The 23,721-nt window shown below is 37.0% G+C and overlaps 1 protein-coding gene across 3 annotated transcripts in view; it reads left to right on the forward strand.

Moving 5' to 3' along the window:
* Window positions 1-1,488: 1,488 nt before the first annotated feature.
* The window catches only part of ANGPT2 (angiopoietin 2), a 47,048-nt gene continuing 24,815 nt past the window's right edge, over window positions 1,489-23,721 (forward strand). For 2 of the 3 annotated variants that reach the window (XR_003572818.1, XM_027898237.1), the window contains exons 1-2: window positions 1,489-1,907; window positions 22,773-22,928. Coding sequence is in view for 2 of the 3 variants with exons in the window: in XM_027898237.1 (XP_027754038.1) it covers window positions 1,623-1,907; window positions 22,773-22,928 (441 nt within the window). In the remaining variant the exon portion in view is untranslated. The remainder of the gene's footprint in view (window positions 1,908-22,772; window positions 22,929-23,721) is intronic. The other variant, XM_027898238.1, reaches the window with a different exon arrangement.

The following is a 23,721-nucleotide window of genomic DNA, read 5'->3' on the forward strand; positions in this document are numbered from 1 at the left end:
GTAAGACATGCATTTTAGCTGATACAACTATTTTTGACAACCCCTGGAAACAGCTACAATTTAAGAAGTAAAAGCCACATTAATACACTATATGAGATACAGCAAATTATGTAAGACTGTCTGTCCTAAGAGATCCCGAGGCATGCTGGGATTTTCCTCGAATAAGAGAAACTTTGGTCAGTAATTCATCTTAGTTTGATGAGCATGGCATTCTCTCTGTTTATTTTAATTAAAAAAAAATCTATAGTTTCCAGATCCAGACCTAGCCAAAATCTCATCAGGCAGTTTGTCTTCAGGAGTCAGAATCCTATCATGTTGGTTTCAAGAAGTCATTTTCTTTCTACGGAGAAGCAAATTTTTCCAAAATTTCAGTGGAATGAACTGTTTCCCAGGGTCTGGTAGTTGGCTAGTAATTTTCCACTTTTTCAAGATGACTGATTACTGCAGAGATCATGGGAGTGGGAAGTAGGGGGAACCTCCTTTTTACTCTTACATATACATTTCAAATACTTAATTTATTAGAGTTTCCCTCACCTTTTATGGGTATTTCCCACTTCTAAGGGCACAGAATTGGGCTAGGGAGAGCTGACAGGGTAACTCCTATTCAGCCATGCCACTTCCTGGGCCATGCCTTACTGCCACTGCCTGTGGATGGTTATTCCCTCTTCCAGTCCCAGCTGACTCGTGATTTCTAACTCTTATTAACATTAACACTTCCAAAGTAAGCCATTTCATACAGACAAAAAGGGCCTTTAAAATAATAAATAAAAAGCTTGTAAAGCTTTTTAAGATATGAAAGCTTTTTAAGTTTGAAAGATATGCTTAAAAATGAGTATTCATCTCAGAGATTCAGTAAAATATGAAGTTTGTGTTCAGCTGAAAAACAGCCCCTTGTTCTGTTTGCAAGGACGTGCCCATGCCTGCTTTTGTATGCTTGGGACAGTATCTTTCTCTGTTATTACACAGTGCTTTAAACACCAACTAAATTACATCTTGGTTCAGCACATTTAAAAAAAAAACTTTTTTTTTTGGTGGGGGAGGGTGGAAGGAGGGGGGAGAGTTTAAAAATCATTACCCCCGCAAATAATTTACAAGCATAGTTGGAGGCTATCGGAACTGATTGCTCTGTCTAGGAAACCCTTAATTAGAGCAGTGCCGCAGGAATTCGCAGGGGTCCTGGTCTGCCGGCTCCTCCCTGGGGTTTCCTCTCGCCGCCCCGCTCCCTCCAGCCGCTCCGCGGTGCCCCCCCGGCACCGGCGAGCGGGGGAGGGAGGAGCAGCTCCGCTCCCCGTGTCTGCCCGCTCTCCCAACTTATCATATAAGGGCCGGGAAGGGATTGATCAGGGTGCCACGGCGGCAGGACCTCAGAAGGGAAGGCGGCGGGCCGGTGGGCCAGGCGGGGCCGGCCCGGCTGCTTCCCTGACAGCTGCGGGCACGGCGGGAGCGGCCGCACCGCCCCGGGCGCCGGAGGGAGGGAGGGAGCGAGGGAGGGAGAGAAGCCCAGCCCTGCCCTGGCGGCACATGGCAGCAGAGCGCTCCGCTGCTCCGCAGGTTAACTAGGGTCGGGCTCCGGCCAGCGCAGCCAGGCTCTCTCGGTCCGCCGGGTTACCGCAGGGATTAAAATGCAGCTGGCTGCCTGCTTCTTTTTGGGCTGCGGTATCTTCCTAGCTTCAGGATACAACTCCTTCAGTAAGACTATGGAGACGATAGGCAAGAAGCAGTACCAGGTTCAGCACGGGTCGTGCAGCTACACCTTCCTCCTGCCCGAGACGGACAACTGCCGGTCCTCCACTCCGTACGTGTCCAACGCGGTGCAGAGGGATGCGCCGCTGGACTATGATGATTCAGTTCAAAGACTGCAGCTACTTGAGAACATCATGGAAAACAACACTCAGTGGCTAATGAAGGTGGGGTAATATAATTTCTATCCTAAAAATCTGCTTTGCAACATCCTGTTATCTCTTTAATTGTTTGTATGTTTGTTTTCTCTAACAGTTTCTAAATTCACAAAATGCATTGTCTAAGATAGATTTTTTGAATTACCTTTCAGTCAAAAAGTTCTTTTGAAGTCTGGGAATATAATTTTACTGACTGGAAAGGACCAGTGAACCGCACGGTTCTGCAGAGATCATGCTTTAAAGTTTGTCATTATATTGGAGTTGCTTGGACAAACAGTAATCACATACAGAGGCGGACCATGGGCACATCTGAAATTTCTGACATGAAGAACCAGCTACTAATTTATAAATAACTAACAAGGGCTATTCTAGCCCTATTTAAACAATATGCAATGTACCTTTATCCAAGGCACGCTTAAAAAACGTTATCTGAAATGTGATTTCAAAAGTTGCATGCAGAAATTAACCTATTAAGCGCCATTGATAAAGAACTGTAATTCTAAGCAAAGACTGCAAGTCAGACTTGCAGTGAAATTAGCCCTGTGAAGTGATAGAATTTCAAGAAAGTTCATTAGCGGATATTCTTTGCATCCTGTAGCATTTCCACTCAAATGTACAACATTCAAGGGAAAATATTCTGGAAAAGGTGTTGCAGATGACACAGAGCTTCCTTTAATGCAACCCCACTGGAACTAAGGGAAAATGACATGTTTATTGCCCTTGTGGCAACATTTGTAACATTATACCCGAAGTGGCAACATTTGTAACATTATATCTGAAAGCAGAAAAAATTTTGCTGTATAAATTCTTAATATTACTGGAGAATTAACCTGATAACTATTTCACTTTTTTATAGAAAATAATTTGACTCAAAATGCTATGCGGTTGGACAGATTTTGATTTTAAAATCCTTTATTTCACTAGTACCTGAAAAAGTGTGATAATATATTTTAATTGCATAGTAAATTTATAAGCATTATGTTCTATACCGAGATGCCTATCTTCTCAGCAAAAAGTATCTTGAGGACTTGATATTGTATTTCCAAATAAGTGTTCCAGTGATGTCATAAATTTTATTATTTTTTTTAAGTAAGAAATATGTGTTGGAAACAGAGAGAATTCAGTTTTCTACAATGAGTAGCCACTTCATACATAGCTATAAAATAATTTTGCGTTAGGGTGCACTACTCTCATACAATCAAAGAAACCTGCTGGCAAACTTGACTGTAAGAAACAGAAGTCACATTCCAAAGCAGACAGCACAGTGTTTTCATCAACCTGAAAATGAGCCTTGAAGTTTAAATCCAAAATGCATACACTTGGAGGCTCCAGTGTGGGACTCTAAATCTCTCCTTATGGGTTTAGGATGCTTAATTTAGACACCCAAATAATGTCAGTTGAGTAGTTCTTGTTTTTTTAATCTAACAGGCAAACATACTTCTCTCCACATATGTACTTACCATTCTACTTGTTAATTTACAATGCTCACTATTGTAGTGTTAAGACCAACATTAACAGATGTGCAATGCAAGATGAAAACCACACAAAGTAAAACAGTCCAATCTACTCAGCTGCTAAGAAATTTCCTAACATAAATAGTAAAATCACTCAAGACTCCAGCACTAAATGCTACTTAAGTAGGCAAACACAGTATCATAAGTGGCATCAGGTAAACAGAAACCAGTAAACAAATTCCAGCATCCTTATTTAGTAAAAACTATGCTTTTTCCTGTCAGTCCCTGGGAAATCAGTTCTAAGACGAATAGGATAAGTATCTCTAACCCTTTCTTTGGGGGATTGAAAGACAGAGTCCGATTTACTAGACAGAGAAATGTTTCTTTCATTTGAGCAAAGACTTCCAAATAAGATGCTTTAGAATAGCCTGATTTTTTTTTCTAGCTGCTCCACAGCTAAACATCCTGTAAAATAATTGCTGTTTGCTTTTTTCACTATTTTAACACCTGTTCTTAATGTCATCTGTTTTGTTCACAAAGAACCTCCAACAAAAAGTAGCTTTTCCTCAGATTTGCTTTGCTAGAGACACCTGGTCTGCAAGCGAAGATGAAAAGCAAACAACAACCTTTAAAGTTGTTTGGAGTTTATTTGCTGTTCTTTTTAAGGTCGCTAATACACATTCTTAGGTTCATATTTCAACTTACCAAAATACCATGCAATATCAGTCAAGGCAGGGCAAAAAAATTGTGTTAACTTAATTTTTTTTTTTAGTGAACTGAAAGTATGATATAAGACTGGTTTTAAATATAACCTGACATTAACTTGCACAAAAACCAGCATTAGGTCTTGCTCTTTAAAAGTTACTTTTGTTCATTTAAGAGGCAGCACCTGTTTTGTTTTGAAGTTGTGTAAAAAAACACATTACAAACGTCTAGTGTGAATTAACTTTAAATGTTGTTCCTGAACTATTGCACATCCCAAAACATTTTTACACACCTCCCCCTCTCCTGCCTTTAATCCATCAACTAAAGGAAACGTTCTGTTTCTGAATGAACACTGGGTTGTATGAATGGAACAGCATGGGAAGTGTGCACTTCATCTGCTTAATGGACAAACACAATGGGAAGAAAATGAGTTACATACATCCAGGTTCTTTTCTGATCTGCTTCTGTGTAGAGAGCAGAAGAATTTTTCCTACAGTTACTACAAATTGCTTCTTCATGAAAATTTTTTTTTTTTTTGGTCTGAACTTTAATAATGCCTTATTCTACTACTGTACGTGCCATACATAAAACTGGAGAATGTCTTCTGAAAAGTAGATTATGTTTAAGCATTCAGATGACATGCTAGAATAAACCACTATTCCACCTAATCCAGTGTTTAGCAGTAAGCCAGTAAGTGATACTGTGAAGCAAAGGTCAAAACCCTAGATGAACTGTGTAGTAACATACCTGAAACGAACTTTTCTTTTTGTCTTTCCCTACCTTGGGATCAATTTGTATACTAAAGTGTAAGATTTGTTTCTAATGTGCATGTCAGCAGGGAGAGTAAATCTCTCAGTAATAAAATCTTCAATTAATTTGAGAGGATAGCAGATTGGTATACAGATGAGATACAAGATTGGAAATTTTAAATACAGACATGTATGTTGGCTATTATACTCTGGAACTTTTTATATAGAACATCAGGTTTTCAGATGGTCCTAAAAGACAGGCAATTCCTTTCAGTTCAACAATTAAACAAATTTCTGTCTGAATAAATGTCAGCTTTACCATTTGGATCATGGCATTTGTTCTCAAGGAACTGCATTTTTTCAGGTATTAAGACATTGAAATAACTGAATGCTGACTTGAATTTGCTTCTTAGTACATTGACTAGACTATGATTCAGGAGATATGACTGTCCAAAGGAATAGTGTAAAAGCAATAGGTCATTTTTTCTTAGTATTTCCTGTTGCAAACAGCTGAAAACAATGTATGGTCAAATTGCTTACAGCAAATGGAATATGGGTAATTTATTTGTAGTTTATCAGCAGATCAAAAGATTAGAAAATAAAAGTCTATGTTGGGAATCAACATTTAAACCTAAGATTAGAACTTCATTCTGAACTATCCCAGCAGACTAATGGGTGCATTGCTGATAGAAATACAGAATCTTCGTGTACTCTGACATGAGATTCGTTTTTCCTTGCCATGATATCCCGAAAGTCAAAACCCCTTTGTTGCTTTGAAATATGTTTCTTTCTAAAGCATTACAAAATCAGATGTTTTAATATATACAAGAATGAATGCTTATAATTTTTGATGAATAATTACCAACGAAAGGTTATAATTATTGTGAATAACCGAAGTTCATTTCTCAAATACAAAAAGATATTCTGACACACTGTCATCCAAACCCATCAGCACACAATGGACAAAGACAAATATATTGTACAGTGCTGGATTTTGAAGTACGCAAGAGATGATTCTGCCTCTGAATCCTGCATTCCTTTCTTAAGTAATGCATCTGTTTTTACTTATTGTGAAAAGTGCTTGTTTCTGTCTATCAGCGATGTATTTGCTAAGCAAAAGAGTACTGGCAGGACTCAAAAGAAAATATGTTTTTACTTTCAGATTAGTACATGTTACCAGCTAAAGTTTGCACAGTACTCTGGATGATATAACTATGCAGTTTATTGCTGAATATCCTGTAGGTAAATTTCAGTGAAAGGATTTGAAGTTATACTTTTGTATGTGTTTAAAACCTACATTGTAAAGACCATTTCTGCATCACTCCACAAATACCAAATTGGTGATACAGGTATGAAACTGACTGAAATCACCAAAGAAGATGAGATTTTTCTTGTACAGATCTACAAGACAATTGAAGTTGACAGTTTGCCATCTCTGAGATGTTATCAGTAAAAAATGTGATAAACAGAGGCTTGTTTTACTGAACCAGTCTCTTGCTAGCATTCAAGATACATTTTTTTGTGTTTTGTGATTAATATAATTATAAACTTCTCATTTTTGACTGATCCAAACAGCAAATTGGGAAACTTTCTCCATCAATTATCAACTTCTAGTGCTTAATTTCTCTTCTTTTTTCTTTCTTCAAGTGTACATACAGGAAATGAGCTTGCAGATGCCTGAATTGCCAGTTTCCAGTCCTTTTAGTTTGCATATCCACTTAACATATAAAATTTAACAGCATAACCTTTAGAATGTCTTTGAAACTTCAGCAGGTAGACTGAGGTTCAGAATGGTGTTTCTTTTACAGACAGTTATCTTGTTACTGCTCCTCTTGTTAATTATGAACAAATTCAACAGTGTGCATCCCCCCTTAATTTACCAAGAGAAACAAAATAATTTACTTGATTCCTAAGCTATCACATATGTACTGCTTAGAATGGCCTAGAAGACACAGATACCCATTTCTAACCTTCAAAATGCACCAGCTAGTATCCTCAGTGACTGCATAATACTGTCCTTTACATGGTGCTTTTGAATATGCACCATATTGTTTGATTTACAGTACTAAGCAGCTCAGTCAACTACTATTTCTTTAATAACTTTTTACATGCTTTAATTCAAGAATCTCCTGTTGCATCTGTTGTTTCATGGGGTTTTACACAGCTTTAGCTGAAAGCCAGGATGGGGGCAAAGTGAGATAGTCTTCCCCCACTGTTACCATTATTACATGGCTAGACATGCACAATGTTGCCAACTGATTTAGAAGACACAGTGTCATATCTTAGATTAGGGTCTTCAACAGAGCAGTGCCGCTCATGGATCTTTCTCTGGAACCTGGCAAAACCAGAGATTCATCGAGTGCCTCAGTCTGCATAAATTAGCTCCCTCGTGTAAGTTCAGTCTGCCTCTTCAGCCTGGAAAAGAGAGAAATAGTGGAATAGCAAACTTTACAGAAATCCTCCTTGAAGAGGCAGATCTATCAGCACTGCTGAAGAAGCTGGGAAAGCTAGCACGCTGCATGGCTCTCACCCTGCATACTACTTTGGCACTGAAGTTTTTAAGCTTCAGAATCCAGAGAGGTAGAAGGTAGAACTGTGGACTGGAGTGCAAATATTATATGAATATACAGATAAACATTATGCTTCCCACTTGTTAAAAAACAGCTTAGGTACAAGAGTCAAAGCAGAACTTATGACCTTTCCATAGAGTTTGGTGTCTCCCTATTCCCACCTTCTGACAGAATTATAGAATCACAGACTAGTTTGGGCTGGAAGGGATCTTCAAAGAACATCTTGTTCCAACCTCTTTGCTGTGAGCAGGAACATCTCCCACTATACCAGGTTGCTCAAAGCTCCATTCAGCCCAGCCTTGAACGCTTCCAGGGATGGGGCATCTCCAACTTCTCAAGGTAACCTGTTCCAGTGTCTCATCACACTTACTGTAAAAAAAAAAAGCCTTCCTGGAACAGAAGATGCAAGCAGGCAAAAATGGTTTCAGCATCTAATTTACAGTAAGTTACTGATGGGAGTTCTAAGGATTCCTGTACAGACTGCAGAAGGGAAAATAGGAAAAGATGACTCCTGAATAAAAGTCTGAAACTAGGCTGTTACACACAGAAGATATTTTGGTAGGCTAAATGCACTCTAGGAATTCTGTCTCTGGTAATAACAGTGAAAGCAATGAGAAAACCATGTGTTAGTGGACCGTAGAACCTTCAAGAAAAGGAAAATTTCTATGGCACTGAATAAGATGTTTCAGAAATAAGTAAAGACAATTTTATCTGCTATTTTATTACTTGAATTTCTCAGACTGTCCAAATATGAATTATAGGTGGAAAAATAATGGGAACATCAGATAATATAAAAAGGCAAAGCATTTGGGGGAAAAAAGGTATAGCACAATAATTTAATACTAAGAAGTGCCTTAGAGATATGGCACATTACACAGGGTTAAACCAAATAACCTCACAAATACAGTAAGTTAAAAAGTGCTTTATAAATGGAAATAGTGGGATTGTTTCACTTTCTAACAGACATTTCTAGGAAATGGGGCAGAGGCAAAAAAAGAATTGTATTTATTCTCTAGTGAAAATAAATGAAATATTGTTTGGTGAACTTGCAGTCTATTCCAAGTAAACCAAGCTCAGAGGAGATGTTAAAGAATTCCTTGGGTTACAAAATCCAGATCTATGTTTTGCATAAAAAAAAAATCCCACACCTAAATAGTTCTGCAAACACTCAATGTGTCAGTTTTCAAGCTGCCTAGGGAAAGGCATTACTACTCCTTAAATGCCTTTTAAATGTTTTTTTTTTTTTGCTATGATCCAAGTAATTACTGAAAATTCCGTTAGTTTTTATCTGTCTGTAGAACAGGTTAACCCTAAAATTAAGATGTTGTTTACAAAGCTCAGCAAACATATCCTGCAATTTGTATGATTAAAAGATATCTGTTCTCTTTCCAACTTGGAGCACATTATGGCTTAGTCTGGAGAGAGAGAGAGGGAAGCTACAGGAACTTTTCTGCTGTCTTTATACTGCCCATATGTAGCTTTGTAAGTTTAGCTAACAGTCTTCCAGGGACCTACTAAGGTCATAAAAAGGTCTTACTGCTAACAAGGGAAGGCTGATAGAATATGCAATCCTCTCTCTATTAACTTCCCTGTCTGTTAATAAAATTATGGATAGAAATCTAGTATTCGTCACAGCTATGTTATTCACAGCAGCTGCAAGGAAGCATTTTCCTCTCTAGATGAGCACATACTTCAGAATTCTTAGATGACAGCAACCTTCTCTCCAATTCAGCTCTCTCTGAGGATTCCTGTTAAACCTAAGTGGCATATAAGTGTCCTAGCTTTGCTCATACTCCCTTTAATACTGTTGGGAAAAAAAATTAATTTTTTTTAATGTTGTATTTTTATTCAGATCTCAAGCATCACAGTAGAGTTTTAAAATGAATAAAAAAACCAAACTCAAAACTCTATAGTTTTTTTAAGCTCTGAGGAACAACATATCAACTATCTATCATTGATTTTGGTCAGGTATTAAAATCAATGTGTTGTGGTAGCAGAGCTGGGAGCTTAACAGACTATTTTATTGAATATCTAGGTATGACAACTTATTATTTAAGTGTCCAGAACAGGAGGGAGGGGAAGCCTTGCTTGATACCTTACAGTTCTCTCAATATTAGCAACTGAAATTCTTTTAAGGGGCATTCAATTGTTAGACTCCATAGTACCTTTTAATAATATAATTATCAAGAGATTGGAAATAACTGTGCATTTCAAAAGCTGTGCTAAAGCATTGGCAAGGACCAGAGTAATTCAGTATAAAATCAAAACTAGTGTACTAGAGCATTCCAGTGTGGTACAGCATAATCTCTCACAGAACTGTGATAATTTGAGATACTTCAGAAGCAATGTTTTAGTATTTTTTAAAAATAAACTGTTTGTCAAAACCATATGAAAACACACTAAGCAAATGTTTGATCTTTATCACTCCACTTAAAAGAACTTTTTGACAGGGAGAAAGAAAAACAAAGTTCTCTTCTTTGGAGAAAATAATTGTATCCATTTAAAAATGGAAGGATCTTCTCAAAATCTCCAGCATAAAATGACTGAGCACTGTATTAAGCCCCATCCAAACAACAGCTCTGCAGACCAGTTCATTAGGCATTAGGAGTCATTCACCTCCTGCACTCACGGTATCAGCTTCATCGCTATGCTTGCTTTTGGTTCAGGCCTGCACCTGATGTGCGTGATCCTGGAAGGAAAAAGCCTCTTTGTTCCATTCTGTCAGGGTGTGGGAATGGGGAGACACCCAGCTCAGTGGAAAGGACATTTCCTGGGCAATAGCCATAGCCCCCATAGCAGCTCCCTCACACACGGAGTGACGTCTGTGTACAGCGGGGGTGCTGTTCATCATGTGACCTGATGCACCGACTGACACTGAGGTATCAGGGTAAGCTGAGAGGTTTAATTTTGATTGCTTGCACCTAAAAATCATTTCAGCTTTGTCCTCCTCGACAGAACATGTAGACATCATACATCAGACACTTCATATAATTCCTTTAGGTCTTTTCCCATGAACTACATTATGTTCTGTGCAACAATTTTCCTCCTCATTTTCCATTTACAAGGTGTAACTACCTGCAAGATACTAGTTCAAACCCACAGTTTCAAAGTGACATATAAACCAGCACCTTAAGGAGAATCTGCCAATCAGTCAAGAAGCTTTAGGCTCGTTTTCCCATGGTACCAGCTGTCAAATGACAATCTCAGCTGTGCAAAATGTTAACATTCAAACATCAAAAAGCTGCAGAAACATATGTAGCAATGGAAAACACACTTGCCATACTTTACTACTACATCAATAAATACTCTGTCTATGAAGACAGTTTTCTTACTCAAGCAAATTCCCTGGTGAAGACTTAATGAAACAATTTCCATATTTTTGCTTTTCTTTTCAGAAATTTTTTTTACAAACAGGGCAATTCAACTATTCAAAGGCAACATTAGTTTCCAGTTTCTTAGTCAGCTTAAAAAAAAATAAAGTAGGCAAAAGACAGCTTAAGTGAATAAGTAAAAAAGACAAAATCTTGTATTTTTTTCTTTTAAGGAATTGACTTAAAAAACTCTGAGCTTCCTTGCATGAGGTCTGAACTTTGACCATATTAACTATCCTTGTGTTTTCACTTACGTTAAACTGTCATCCTGATAGCAGATTTTCTGTCAGATATAACGTTTGCCTATGAAGTAATAGTAAATTAAAAATCCCTATTGTAACTGCTACTGGAGCCTTACTGAGAATGTTTTCTAAAAAGTACTCTGATGTGATGAAAGAAAGTTCAAATAACTAGAAGGTAAGCCCCAAGACTAACAACCTAACCCTTAGAAAGAGTATAAACTGCAACAAATATAAACAATCTGACCTGCTGAAATCTTAGCACATACAAGCAAGGATTCTGACAACTGCAGCTATGGAAGAAAGTTTAAATATAGTTACTAATATCCTAATTTTTTTCCCCTGACATAGAAGTTTATTTGACTTGCATCTAGAGAAAACTTAGGCATGTCTTGAGTTCAGCTTCTTTGTTATGGTAAACTTTATTATTTTAAAAAGGTTCTGAGGACAGCATAAAAAACCTAGCTCTGCTCTAAACAAGTAGAAAAATTCCCATTGACTTCTTAGTGAAACTGTTTAGTTTCACTAAGAAGTATTAAAAAAAAAATTACTGAAAAAAGTATTTTAAGTTGATAATGGAGTAGATGCGTGCTTTAAGGCTTATTTCATGTGGACCACCTCTAAGCAAGCATCCTATTGGAATAGAAAAAAAACAGTGATAACTTTAATCATAAGGAAATAAACATTTTCCTTTTCTTGTCCCTCTCAAGTCCATGTGGGAGTAACATCTCCCAAGAGTCTCATCCAGTCAAGTCCTTCACACTCATCATTTTCCTCAGTGAATTTCCTTCCAACTACACAATGTTTTTTAAACTTCAAGCAAACCAGACAATTCCTTCTCTCAGCTGGATTTAAGAGCAGTCTTCCAGTCCCCTTTTGCAGCTCACTGGCATTAAGAATTCCTATCCCTAATACATCTGTTTCTAAAATTCTGCTCACACAGATTATTTTCAGGTTTTCCCCCCTTCCCCCCCCCACACTTCTTTCCCTCTGTTAAAGCTACCCAGCTTCCTGCCTGTCCCTTTTCTCTGTTTTTTCTCATTCAGGATTCTGAGTCCTGGATTTGTTTGTCCTTATTGTTAGATTTGTTTTTAACTTGCAACTGTGTGGATACTCTCCCGAGAGTTCACAGAATCATAGAATGATTTGGGTTGGAAGGAACCTAAAAGGTCATCTAGTTCCAACTACCCTGCTGTGGGCAGGGACACCTTCCACTAGACCAGGTTACTCTGAGCTCCAAATAATCTGGCCTTGAACACTTGCAGGGATGGGGAGTCCACAACTTCCCTGGGCAACCTGTTCCAGTGCCTCACAGTAAAGAATTTCTTCCAGCTATTTAACCTGAGCCTACTCTCCTTCAGCTTAAGGCCATTCCCCCTTGTCCTATCACTACATGACCCTGTGAAAAACATCCTTCCGCAGCTTTCTTGTAGTCCTTTCAGTTACTGGAAAGCTGCTCTAAGGTCTCCCAGACCCTTCTCTTCTTCAGATCGGAAAATCCCAACTCTCAGCCTGTCTTCACTGGAGAGGTTCTCCAGCCATAAGATCATCTTTGTGGCCTTCTTTTGGACCCACTCAAACAGGTCCATGTCCCCTTCTTATGCTGTGAGACCCAGAGCTGGATGCAGCACTCCAGATGGGGCCTCACAGGTACAGACTAGAGGGGCAGAATTACCTCCCTCAACCTGCTGGCCATGTTCCTTTTGATGCAGCCCAGGACATGATTGACTTTATGGGCTGCAAGTGCACATTGCTGGCTCATGTTCAGCCTCTCATCCACCAACACTCCTAAATTCTCCTCCTCAGGCCTGGTCTCAATCATTTACTGCCAAGCGTGTGTTTGTGCTTGGGATTGCCCTGACCCAGGTTCAGGACTGTGCACTTGGCCTTGTTTAAATTTATGAGGTTTGCATGGGCCCACCTCTCAAGTCTGAGACAGATATCTTCTTTTTCTGGCTAGATGCATGAAGTATCTATGTCATTGTACTTTCTCTGTTGCTAATGTGGTTACTCATCTTGAGAGCAGAGTCTTGCATCATACAGAGAGTCTCTGGAAAGTGCATTTAGAAGTCTCCCTCTTCAGTGGCCCTTCTCATCATGTCTTGACAGACAGGGAATAGTGTCCTCCCATAAAATATCAACCCTGTAGGGCATAGCTTTGGTTCTCAGTCGTTTTTGCTGAGAGTTCCTCCTCTTCTACTACTATTAATGCCAATAGTATAATTTTTGGGGGGGGAGAATCTGGCTTTAGTTTCTGGTCTTCATCGAAGGGCACCAACTGGTAGCCGCCTGGTGTCAGGCTTTCAGGAACTCGGCTCAACTCGTGACTTTCCATCACTGCCTGAGTGCTTAGAGGGTACCACAGACCTTCTGTGGAACTATTGGAAGCAATGGATGGAAAGACTTGTCATCTTGGTCCTGCTCCAAAAAATTAAACTGCCTGCTTTTAGATGGCTAATCCAAGCTATTGAGGCATAAAAAAATGTATTTTTAATCAGAATTACATAAATAAATTTTTTTTTCTTTATCACACACTACATTTTGTTTCTGCAATATGCTGCCTATATGCACTGATCTTGCTTCCAAATATTTGTGTTTGTCCACTCTTAACACAGTAGCTTAACACAGTAGCTTCCTGTTTTATCTTTCAAGCATGAAATTCCTCAGAAGCTTTTGCATTAAAGCCTCTTAACTGTGCTAATGGAACAGCAAAGAGAAATAAATAAGTGGCATTTGACAAGAACATATCAAGATGCTAATTTTTCAAACTAAGCTAAGGTTAACCTGAGCTTCTATTATTTAAGGCAGCCCTTAGTGCTTTCTGTAGTCAGAGTTAAGCCTATTTTGGTTTTTGGGTCCTGCTTCCCCTTCCCAATGTTTTGGAAACCTCAGAGAAGTTCTCTGACAGGTCCGGTCCAGCAAGTGAGGAATTTTCAGGCTGGTGATGTAAATGTAGCAGCTTTTCAGACACCCCCTCCCCCCCCCCAGTCCGTCTAACATATTATCAATGGAAACAGTAAAGAGAAAGATGCAGCATGTCTTCAAAAAAGAGTTACAGCTCCCCCCCCCCCCCAAATCAGTGCATGCATTCTTAGTAAAGAAATTCAGGCCTTCAAAACTGAAATCAGCAGCTGACCTGTACTTCCCCAAAGTCTTGAGCATTAGAAATTTTCAGGCCTTCAGCTCAGATGACTGGTTGTCTCTTGGTAGCATCATCATTGAAACTTCTTCAAAAAAAGGTCTTAGAAAAGCCCCATAAACTATAATTAGATGTCAGTATGTTGCAAAGTTTAAGAACTACTAAAAATGCTTTCAGTTTCCTTATCTGTGAAGCTTAAAAGAAAATCTAATGATTTTTCATGCTGGAAGATGCTCTGTGAATACAGATTTGAAACAGGAGACACCCAGTTTTATAGCTTACAAAAGGGACTAATTGTGTTCCACAGCTTCCTAACTAGTTTGATCCTTGAACTCCAAATCATTCTTCCTTCTGGTTGGAAGTGGAATGCAAGATGACTGCTTCCCTAGAAAGCAATGCTGAGAATGAACTGTGAATGCCTAGCTCTTTTTCACTTCCCCAGTAACATGCTTTGAAAAGAGGAATTTGCTTCATATTTCTTCACAAACTCGCACTCTGATTTGCTCCACCACGTCATGAGCTATTCTCTAAAATAGGCAGTCCTGTTGAAAGAGGAGTTCATAAAAAATCACTTGATATTCTTAGATAAAAAAAGATAAATGGCTTTATCTATGGCAGATAAATTTGCTAAATATTTTGTAAAGTTTATAAGGCTACATAGCCAATGCTTTTCATTAAAAATGTCATAAGTATCCCCACCAGCATATCTGATAGTAAACTTATTTCAGCTGCCTATTACTCAGTGGAATGGAAAAAAAAACGGAAATGGGAAAGGATTATTTAGATCTGGGATAGCAAGTGTTTTTTCAGATATCATCTTTTTAAGGCAGAATCTCAACTTTACAGCAGTCTGGTAAAGTCCTGATTCCCTGACTGATGGTAGCATACAAGTACAAGATATGACTGAAAACATGTAGGCTTGTCTGCAAAAAGTTTGAATATTTAATTTGTGAAATTACAACTGAATGCCACAACCTAGTATTTAAGAATTAAATATTGATTAGCAGTATTTCTTATACTGCTTACACATAAAAAATTTTTATTTTGAATATTGACAGCTTGTTGCATATAATGAAAAATATTTATATTCATTTGCATTGCAGTGAATGGCAGAAGCATCATTGGCTTCTTGTCTTCCTGGCTTCAGTGCTACTGAACTTCGGCAAAATGCCATTCATGACTCACACTATTTATTTATTTATTCTTTATTTTTAGACTAATGGGAACTTTATGAATTCCTTCCCTGATTTCTAAGAGAAATACCACTTAGCTGAGATCCTGAAAAATGGTGATTCAGAATCTTAAATTACTGCCTTAATGAACAGCCTTAATTCTTAATGAGTATGGCTAATCACCAAATAATTGATTTGAATTTTGAAAATACTGTTGTTAAATTTTTTTCCAGATTATTTTCTTACCTAAATTCATACTATTAAAGAGTTGTAAAGTTGACTATTTAGTTTCTGTTAATAACATTTTTTTTGAAATCTCAAGAATATTTTTCATTTGCAATTTAATGTACAACTCCCCCCAAAATGCTCCATAGAAACTATATACATCATATATAGTATGAAGAACCCACGTCATCCTCCAAATGACAAAACACCTGAAAACGCACATTAGTTAGGAAAGCAGCAGTGTGGTATCACGTATCCAAAACAAGCTCAGAGTTTGGTATGGTGGGAGCTCAACTCTACAGCAGCCTGTGGGACTGTTTCAGCTCTCAAAGTCTCTTCCCTTTTTCTATGCGCTCTTTTGCTTTTTCTATATCATCACTTGGATTGTAACATTCATAGTTAGTTCAAAACATACAGTAGAAAGTATGATTGTGCTGTGGTAACTTTTAGTATTAGGTACAAAATACTTCCATTCAGGAACATTCTTAATCAATATTTGCACAGAAAATGAAGGCATTTCATGCATTTTGTTTAATGTTTTATTAATGACATAATTAGTTTTTATTTAAGTAGATTATTGCAAGTAAAGGGGGGGGTCGATTTTTTCTGCTAGCAAGTGTAAATTATAAAAGCATAACAAATAGCTTTGTCTAAGTGAAATGTAATCAGATGTGAGAATAACTTGGTAAGCTTTCATTTAATGCACAAGAGTCATTAACAGAACCATTTCCTGGGTATCATTTACTTTAAAGTCTGTATTTACTATTTGAAGAATTAGCATTTAAATCTTTAGTATTTTATTACACAATTTTAGGTTGAATATTTTCCAGTAAATCTCAGCTCACTCCCAGATAGTATTCGTTTATGATGTGCTTTTCACCTTTTGTTTGCTGACAGGAAAATGAGATAAGAGAAAAATCTTAGCCAGAGGTCTGGACAGGCAGACATGTTCGACGGGGCATGTAAGAATCTAAGAGTGTAGAGACATCTCAAGCATTCCCATATACATTCCCAAAAGAATTTTTTCCCTCCCTTGAGAAACAGCACATAGACCATGGGGACATCCTGCTCTAGGGAAAAAAAGCAAAAAAAAAAAAAGGGAAAAAGCGCAGCAATTTAAAATGTTGCCTTTTTCCTTCTGCAGTGTATTATTATTTTCCAAAAGTTACAAGCTACTAAAATTGATAACTGACTTTCAGAAAACATAGAGAAATAAATTATTTTATTAAAAGCTGATTTAAAATAGCCTAAAGTCTGATTGATGGGGATTGATGCAATGCCCTTAAAAATGTGTTCCCTTAGGTCTGTCAAGATAAATGACTTTTGGAAGGAATAGTGATCCTTCTATTTCTATTCTGACTTTAAGCAGTAGCAACATTGACAGACTGTGAAAACAAGTATGAAAAGCTTTTCTAAAGAGAATACAACTGTCTGCAAAACTGAAATCTGTACAGTATTTTGCCTTCACAACAGCAACACATATCACATACAAGTGATACGGAAACACAAATATAAGCACACATGGAGAGCCTGGCAATATGGTTCCTTCATGCACTACATACATGCACATTAAGCAGCATGTGTAGCATGTGTATATATATATACATAGTAAAATACTACATATTGCTTATATGAAGTGCTGTGATAAAATTGCGACCATGTTTTCTTCTCTTTTAAATACTACATCACATTTCACTGTTAACCATATCCAAGGAACCGAGGTGGTTCATCCCAAGAAACCCTTCCTCCTGTAGAGACTTTAATTATACTACAAAAAAACAATTTAAATACTTAGTATCTTAATTGAAAGTTAAGTATGTTAAAATAGTCTTTTAAAAACCTATATTTTTGTCTTTATGTACAAAAATGTATTTGTGAATCAGAAATTTAAGGATTTTATGGCATATAAGAATAACCTTCTACAATGAGACAATTGCACATTGGCACAGAGTTTGAAAAAAAATGTTCCAATTTATGGGCTAAGTTCTACTTCAGATGACTCATGAAGAAACCAGATGTGGCCACAATCCAAAGATCACAGCCACTCTGAAAAAAGATCAGGGAAACTAAGACCAAGCATTACTGGGTTAAAGATAAATCAAGACATCTGGAGTATGAGAAGTAGGAAGGTCTCATCAGTACTTTGAAAACGTATTTTGAAAAGAACTGGTGAGACTCATCAGCAGTTTTCGTATTTGGCCCTGTCACTAGAACTAAGCAAAACTGATTATGGACGCTTAAGGACATTTTCCATCTTGCTCACTTTTGTGAATATACTGAACATCTTGGGGAATAAAATACCAGGATGATGACCACAGATATTGGAAGGCCTGATTAAGTTTCTATGGTTTAAATTCACAAAGGTAAGTTTTGAATAAAGCACAGGACATTTTTAGTAGGGATGAGAACAATAACTCACAAAGCTTTTGACAGCTTAATATATGTCACATCTCACTCCTATGTGGAAGAGAACACCCAAAATTTGTAGATGCCTCTGTTTGAAAAAGAGCGGCAAGAGCCAAAAGGGTTCAGAAAAAAAAAGCTCACAAATTTTTATTAACAAACTACATGCTTGGCATGGAAATTGGCATATGTTTGCCCCTATCTTCTAATAATAAGATCAATAAAAGAATAACAGAGAGAAAAGACATAGCAAGGAAGAGATGTCAGATTGGAGAGGAAAGTAGATTACCAGTCCTGAGTCCAGCATCAGTCCAGCTGAGAGGGTGTCCAAGGTCCTGGTGCTGCCACCCAGACTTTTAAGGGTACCTTTCTATATGTGAGTTTTCCCCACCCTGGGATTACGTTTTTCACTCTTCAATTAAATGAGTCCTCAAGCACAATCTGTTCTTCTGGACCTTTCTAGAAATAGGTTGGGGGACTTTGAGGATCTTCTGATGGTCTTGATCCCCCCTTCTACTGCATTGACCCTCAGTTGACAGTTCATGCCTTACTACAGTATGTCAAACACTGTAGCTCAAATGTAAAGTAAAGCATTCAAAAAATGCCTCGCTATAAATGTTGTATTTTCTGTTGCTAGGTTTTCTGCTGGATCTACTCCACTCTTGGAAATTCAAAACAAAAGTTAGAGGAAAGAATATTACATACATGTCATGTGCCCTGGAATTTTCTCTGTATCTACATTAGATGAGTAAACATGCAATATGTGTTGTAATACAACCTGTTCATACACGACACAGCACTATATAGAAACTCATGATTAACATTATCTCTCCCTGAAAATAAATATTACAGTTGACAGAATCAGATTATAAACATTAAGTAAATCACTAAACTTTATTTGGAAAGCCTGCTCCAATAACTGACAAATTCTATAAAATAAAATAAGCAGCTCATATTATTTGTACCATTTATATGGGGTAGCATTTGGCAAAGAAGCGATGTATGTATTCATGTAGCTATAAACGCTGCCAGGAACACGACTACTGTTTAATTAGTACAGATTAAACATTTGGCAGCAAAGAACAAAAGCAAGATCTCATTCGTAACTGTAAATGAAAACGGCAAGTCAAAGTGTCTTTGAAATGCAAAAATAAGTAATTGATTCTTCGTAAAATTGTTCTGCAATATGTACACGAACTATACGATAGCAGTCAGGAAGGCTTTTCATTTGAATAAGTACTGACAACTCTTCATAAAGGATTAATACTATCTCTGCCAATGGTTAGAAAACAAATTTCTTTTACTGCATACTCTACATGTTGTCTTTTCTTTCTTGTAAATTTAAAGCTTGCTTAAAAAAGTCTTGGCTTTAAAAGCAACGTGTTGGAATGTGTTCCACTATGATTGACCTGTCCTTGGTTTTTTGGCAACTTAGCTAAAGTATTTTCATCAAACTTTATGATTTTATATAATTTGAAGTAATAAACCATGACACATCCCCAAAGTGATGACCTTAGAGAATTTTTTCTCTCTAAAAATGCATCACTAAACCTGTTACAGATCTTAACTATGAAATTATTTCAATTTTCCCAGCTGTTTTTGCAATGCAAGCATACTTTGAGGCATGTTTTTTTCCCATCTGTGCTTTCATTTTTATACTTTATTCCAAAATACATGCAAGCTAACTTCTTACACAAAAGATAGAATGTTTTGTAAAAATATCCCACAAAGAATCATTGAAATGCTATCAAATATTCCTTCTTTCAAAACTGAATGTATTAATACCTCTTTTCCTCTCCTCTGTAATTTCCTTAAGTTAGGACTCATTGATTGACTTACTCACTCAAAAACAGAATTTCTGAAGGAAGATGCATCACTAAGAGTCAGCTATTAGGTTTTGACAATTTCTTTGTCCAAAATAACCATCACGTAATCAAGGTTACGATATATCAACACCATTCTGATATATGCCAAATATTATTTGAATTAACTGAAAAAGAGATTAAAAATTATCTTCCCATAACTAGCTACATGATAAAGGAGAAATCTGGCAAATAATCACTGCTGCACCCTCCAACTTTGAGCAAAATATTGAGGAAGACAGACATGCTGTTCAAACCAAACTGCCAAACTTCCCAACTGGCGGATGGGGACTGCAGCATTCATTCCTGTGTCCTTCCCTCTTTTATATGACCCAGCCTATTCTTCTCCCTTCAGAAATTTCTGAGTGTGCTACTGCTTACAAAGGAAGGAGGCTCCTTGGTAGGAGCTGATGAATAGTACCCTACAAAGAAATGTGCCACAAAGAACTGCAGTCCTGCAAAATGGCTGCTAATCCTCAGAGTTGTCAATGAAGCTCAGCTGTGGTTGTGGGAACCGGAGTCTGAATAAAAAAAGTTCTTCCACCTCCCTCTCAGGGAAAGCTGAGGGCCTTGCTTTCTGAGAGCATGCAGTGGGAACATGTTCTGCTCTCACTAAGCTCAGTGGGAGATGGTGGGCATTTTGGATGAACATCATTCTTTGAAGAAAGATGAAAGCACCTGCCACTTAAAAAAACCTAGAAAACCTAGTTGTAAAAAGTCCTGCTTTCTACAGTTTTCCGTATTATGATGAAGAGAGAGTGGAATATAAGCAGAGAGGGATGAGTGTGTATCTTGGTTCAGGTCAGCAAAAGAGATTTTATGATGTGTACATGCAGAGAATGTACAAAAGTGGGAGAGGATTAGTGACTATGAAGTAAAAAACGGAAGGGATTTATGTAATCATGCTTTGTAGGACTTTTAGAGAAAAAAACCCAAGAAGCTCCAAAGCCACTTAATAGGTCAATATCATTTTGATGCTTTGTGTCACTCTAAATTAGAATAAATAAGTCAGATAATGAAACTGGCTTTAAATCTTAATATAAATCCCTTTTGGTGCTCATATTTCATGCTTTCAATTAAGCATAGATACCATAGTCCCCAAGTTACTTAATATTTTTAAGTTGAAAAACAGATGTGAAGGCAAACCATTAAACTGGAATCAAGAGAATACTTCAATGATTTAGAATTCACCACATAAATGAGAGATTATTTGAAAGAGGTCAGATACTTGGAGATATGCCTATACTTAACAGATAGTCAAATAAGATAAATTATGAAAATGCAATCTGTGTGCCTAAAAAACTTCTTTCTAAGGTTGCCAGCATGGTTACAAGGGGTATAAAAATCTGGCAACCAGAACCACCAGATGCCTTAAATTGTAATCACAGGTTTTGCATACTGTAATCAGAGCAACCTTACAGCTGTGCGTTTGAACTGGGCAATTCCCTAAGCCTACCATAAAATGTTTACCTTACCTTTAAGCCCAGAATTAACTCATTGTCTAGTTGTGTGTTTTGGAATAACTCAGCGATAACAATTTCAAAGAAGTCATGCAGTTCTGTAATCCTGTATGCGGAGATGACTTCGCTGAGATTCTCATTCTGATTGCTAGTGAGCAAGGAACCAGCCTTGAAGACTGAGTTTTAATATCCACAACTATTTCATGAAAGAATCAAAGCTCATGAACAATCCAGCTTTGTTGGTCTATTTATTGCTGTCTTTCTTTTTACTTTTTGTGGGCCTTTTTTTCTAAATTAAAGATGATGCAATATTTTCAATGCTTTCTCATACAGTAGCTCTTTGATACCCAAGCTGTTTCATGCCAGCTGACTTAAAGCTGGTCAGAAGTGAAATGTTTGTATCTGATCAGTGGTTTGATAGAATATGAAATCACAGGATGTTTTTTCCTCACTGATATGGAAAGTAGCTATGCAGAAATATTCAAAGTTTCTCCTTACTAGAAGCCATCACTCATATCAAGATAGCATTATCAAATAATATTTTTAAAAATTCAAGATACCAACCTGTTTTACCATTTTGTAGGTACAACATGAAGCTCAAAATTTATTATGGATATCTTATTAGAACAGTATTGAAGTAGAAGTTTGATTCTAGAAATTTCTAGAAATTTCCCCAGTCAATGAAAAAAAATGAAATCATGTGGCCTGGATTTTTGAGTTCAAACATAAGCCATGAACGAAATACGAAGTATTCGCAATGTTACTGAGAAAATGATATTAAAGAAGTGTGGGCTTTTTGATAATCCAGACAGGTGGAAGAAGACATATAAAAGGTTACTTTAATTTTATCCTTGTTACTTATTTTCTCCTTGCTTTCCTTGAAAGCTGAGTACTGTGTTATAAAGTGGCTACTGAAAAGCCCAATTACAGAAATTAATTCAGAATTAAGTATTTTAAACAACTTTTGCATTCCTAAATCCTAAGCATTTAAAGTATTTATAGGTTTTTCTATGGTTTCATGTTTTTATTTGAAATTCTCTCTGATAAAAATGTGCATGTAAGAGTTTTAAATGACATCTGACCTCTCCTCTGACTTCTAGTCATGTGATGAAAAATGCTTTTGAAAATATTTAAGTGTAAATACAGGAAGATGACTAAACTCTTAAACTTTTGTCTTCTAAAAAATTCCCATCGCTGCCAAAGCTGGTGAAGCTCCTCTGATGGTTAAAATAGTGGGAGCACTAAGGCAGAAAATCTTCCAAGTGCCCACAAGCATTCTTACCACTGTACCTTCTATCTACCACTGCAAATCTCTGTTCCTTCCTTCAGAAAATGAGTGGCCACACATTCCTTATCACATTTGCCCTTCCTCTCACAGAACTTACCATTGGGAAACTTCACATAAATACATAACAAGGACAAGGAACAAATTTGTTCAGCAAGGCAGCAAGCAGGCTTACTGTACTACTCCCCTTTCCAACATTTAAAGAATGCAACTATCTTCTCTCTTTCCTTTCCCATGTAGCTTGAGAATTACATCCAAGACAGTATGAAGAAAGAAATGGTAGAGATCCAGCAAACTGCAGTGCAGAACCAGACTGCAGTAATGATTGAAATAGGCACAAACTTACTAAATCAAACAGCTGAACAGACCCGCAAATTAACAGATGTTGAAGCACAAGTAAGTAACAAATTTCAACCTAAAAATGTTTCTGCTTCTCAAATACTACAACTATACATTTAATACCATTTAATGTTACACTATGTAGTTTAACAATTAGACGTCGATCATTATCACCAAGAACTCCACCCAGCCTAAGGATACATTAGTATTTGATAATACTAATTAGTATTAGTAATACTACATTAGTATTTGTTAATACCTAGTTCCATCTCAAGCAGTGTTGTCACTTGAGTGATTTCCTTTATAGCAGGATTTGAAGTAAGTCTAGCAAGACAACTATTACAATAATCTTTAAAGAGATGTACTTAAAACTACTACACTATATCTAAGCATCGGTTGGGTCCTAGTATGCTTTCATACAACCTTCATTGTATATCTCTGTTGATTATTCATGACCTTGGCTAAAAGAAAGTTCCTTCAAACTGCCCTTGTTCCATTTACCAGGTTCATTACTTTTTAAAATTGAAACTTTTCTATTTTTTTTTAAACTTATTAAGAAAAATATGTCTTTTTAATGAATGCTTTCACAGATACTGTAAGTGGTTCCAGCAAAATGCACTATATTACAGATAACAGAGGGATACATAAACAAATCTGAGTTACATCAAGAAAAAAGAAATTAGAAGGCTGCTAGTAAAGCATATTCACACAGAAGTAAACCTGCCTACTATACATATTATTTGCTAACTTACTTTAAAAAAAAGGGTTTATCTTTAATTATGGTTTTAATTGAAAAGCATTAACTACAATAAGACATTAATAGGAGGACAAGTCCAATCAATGTAGAATA

The sequence above is a fragment of the Empidonax traillii genome, unplaced genomic scaffold (assembly GCF_003031625.1).
Source record: "Empidonax traillii isolate 1590-97213 ecotype Southwest subspecies unplaced genomic scaffold, ASM303162v1 scaffold585:size537962, whole genome shotgun sequence".
Classification (NCBI taxonomy): Eukaryota; Metazoa; Chordata; class Aves; order Passeriformes; family Tyrannidae; genus Empidonax; species Empidonax traillii.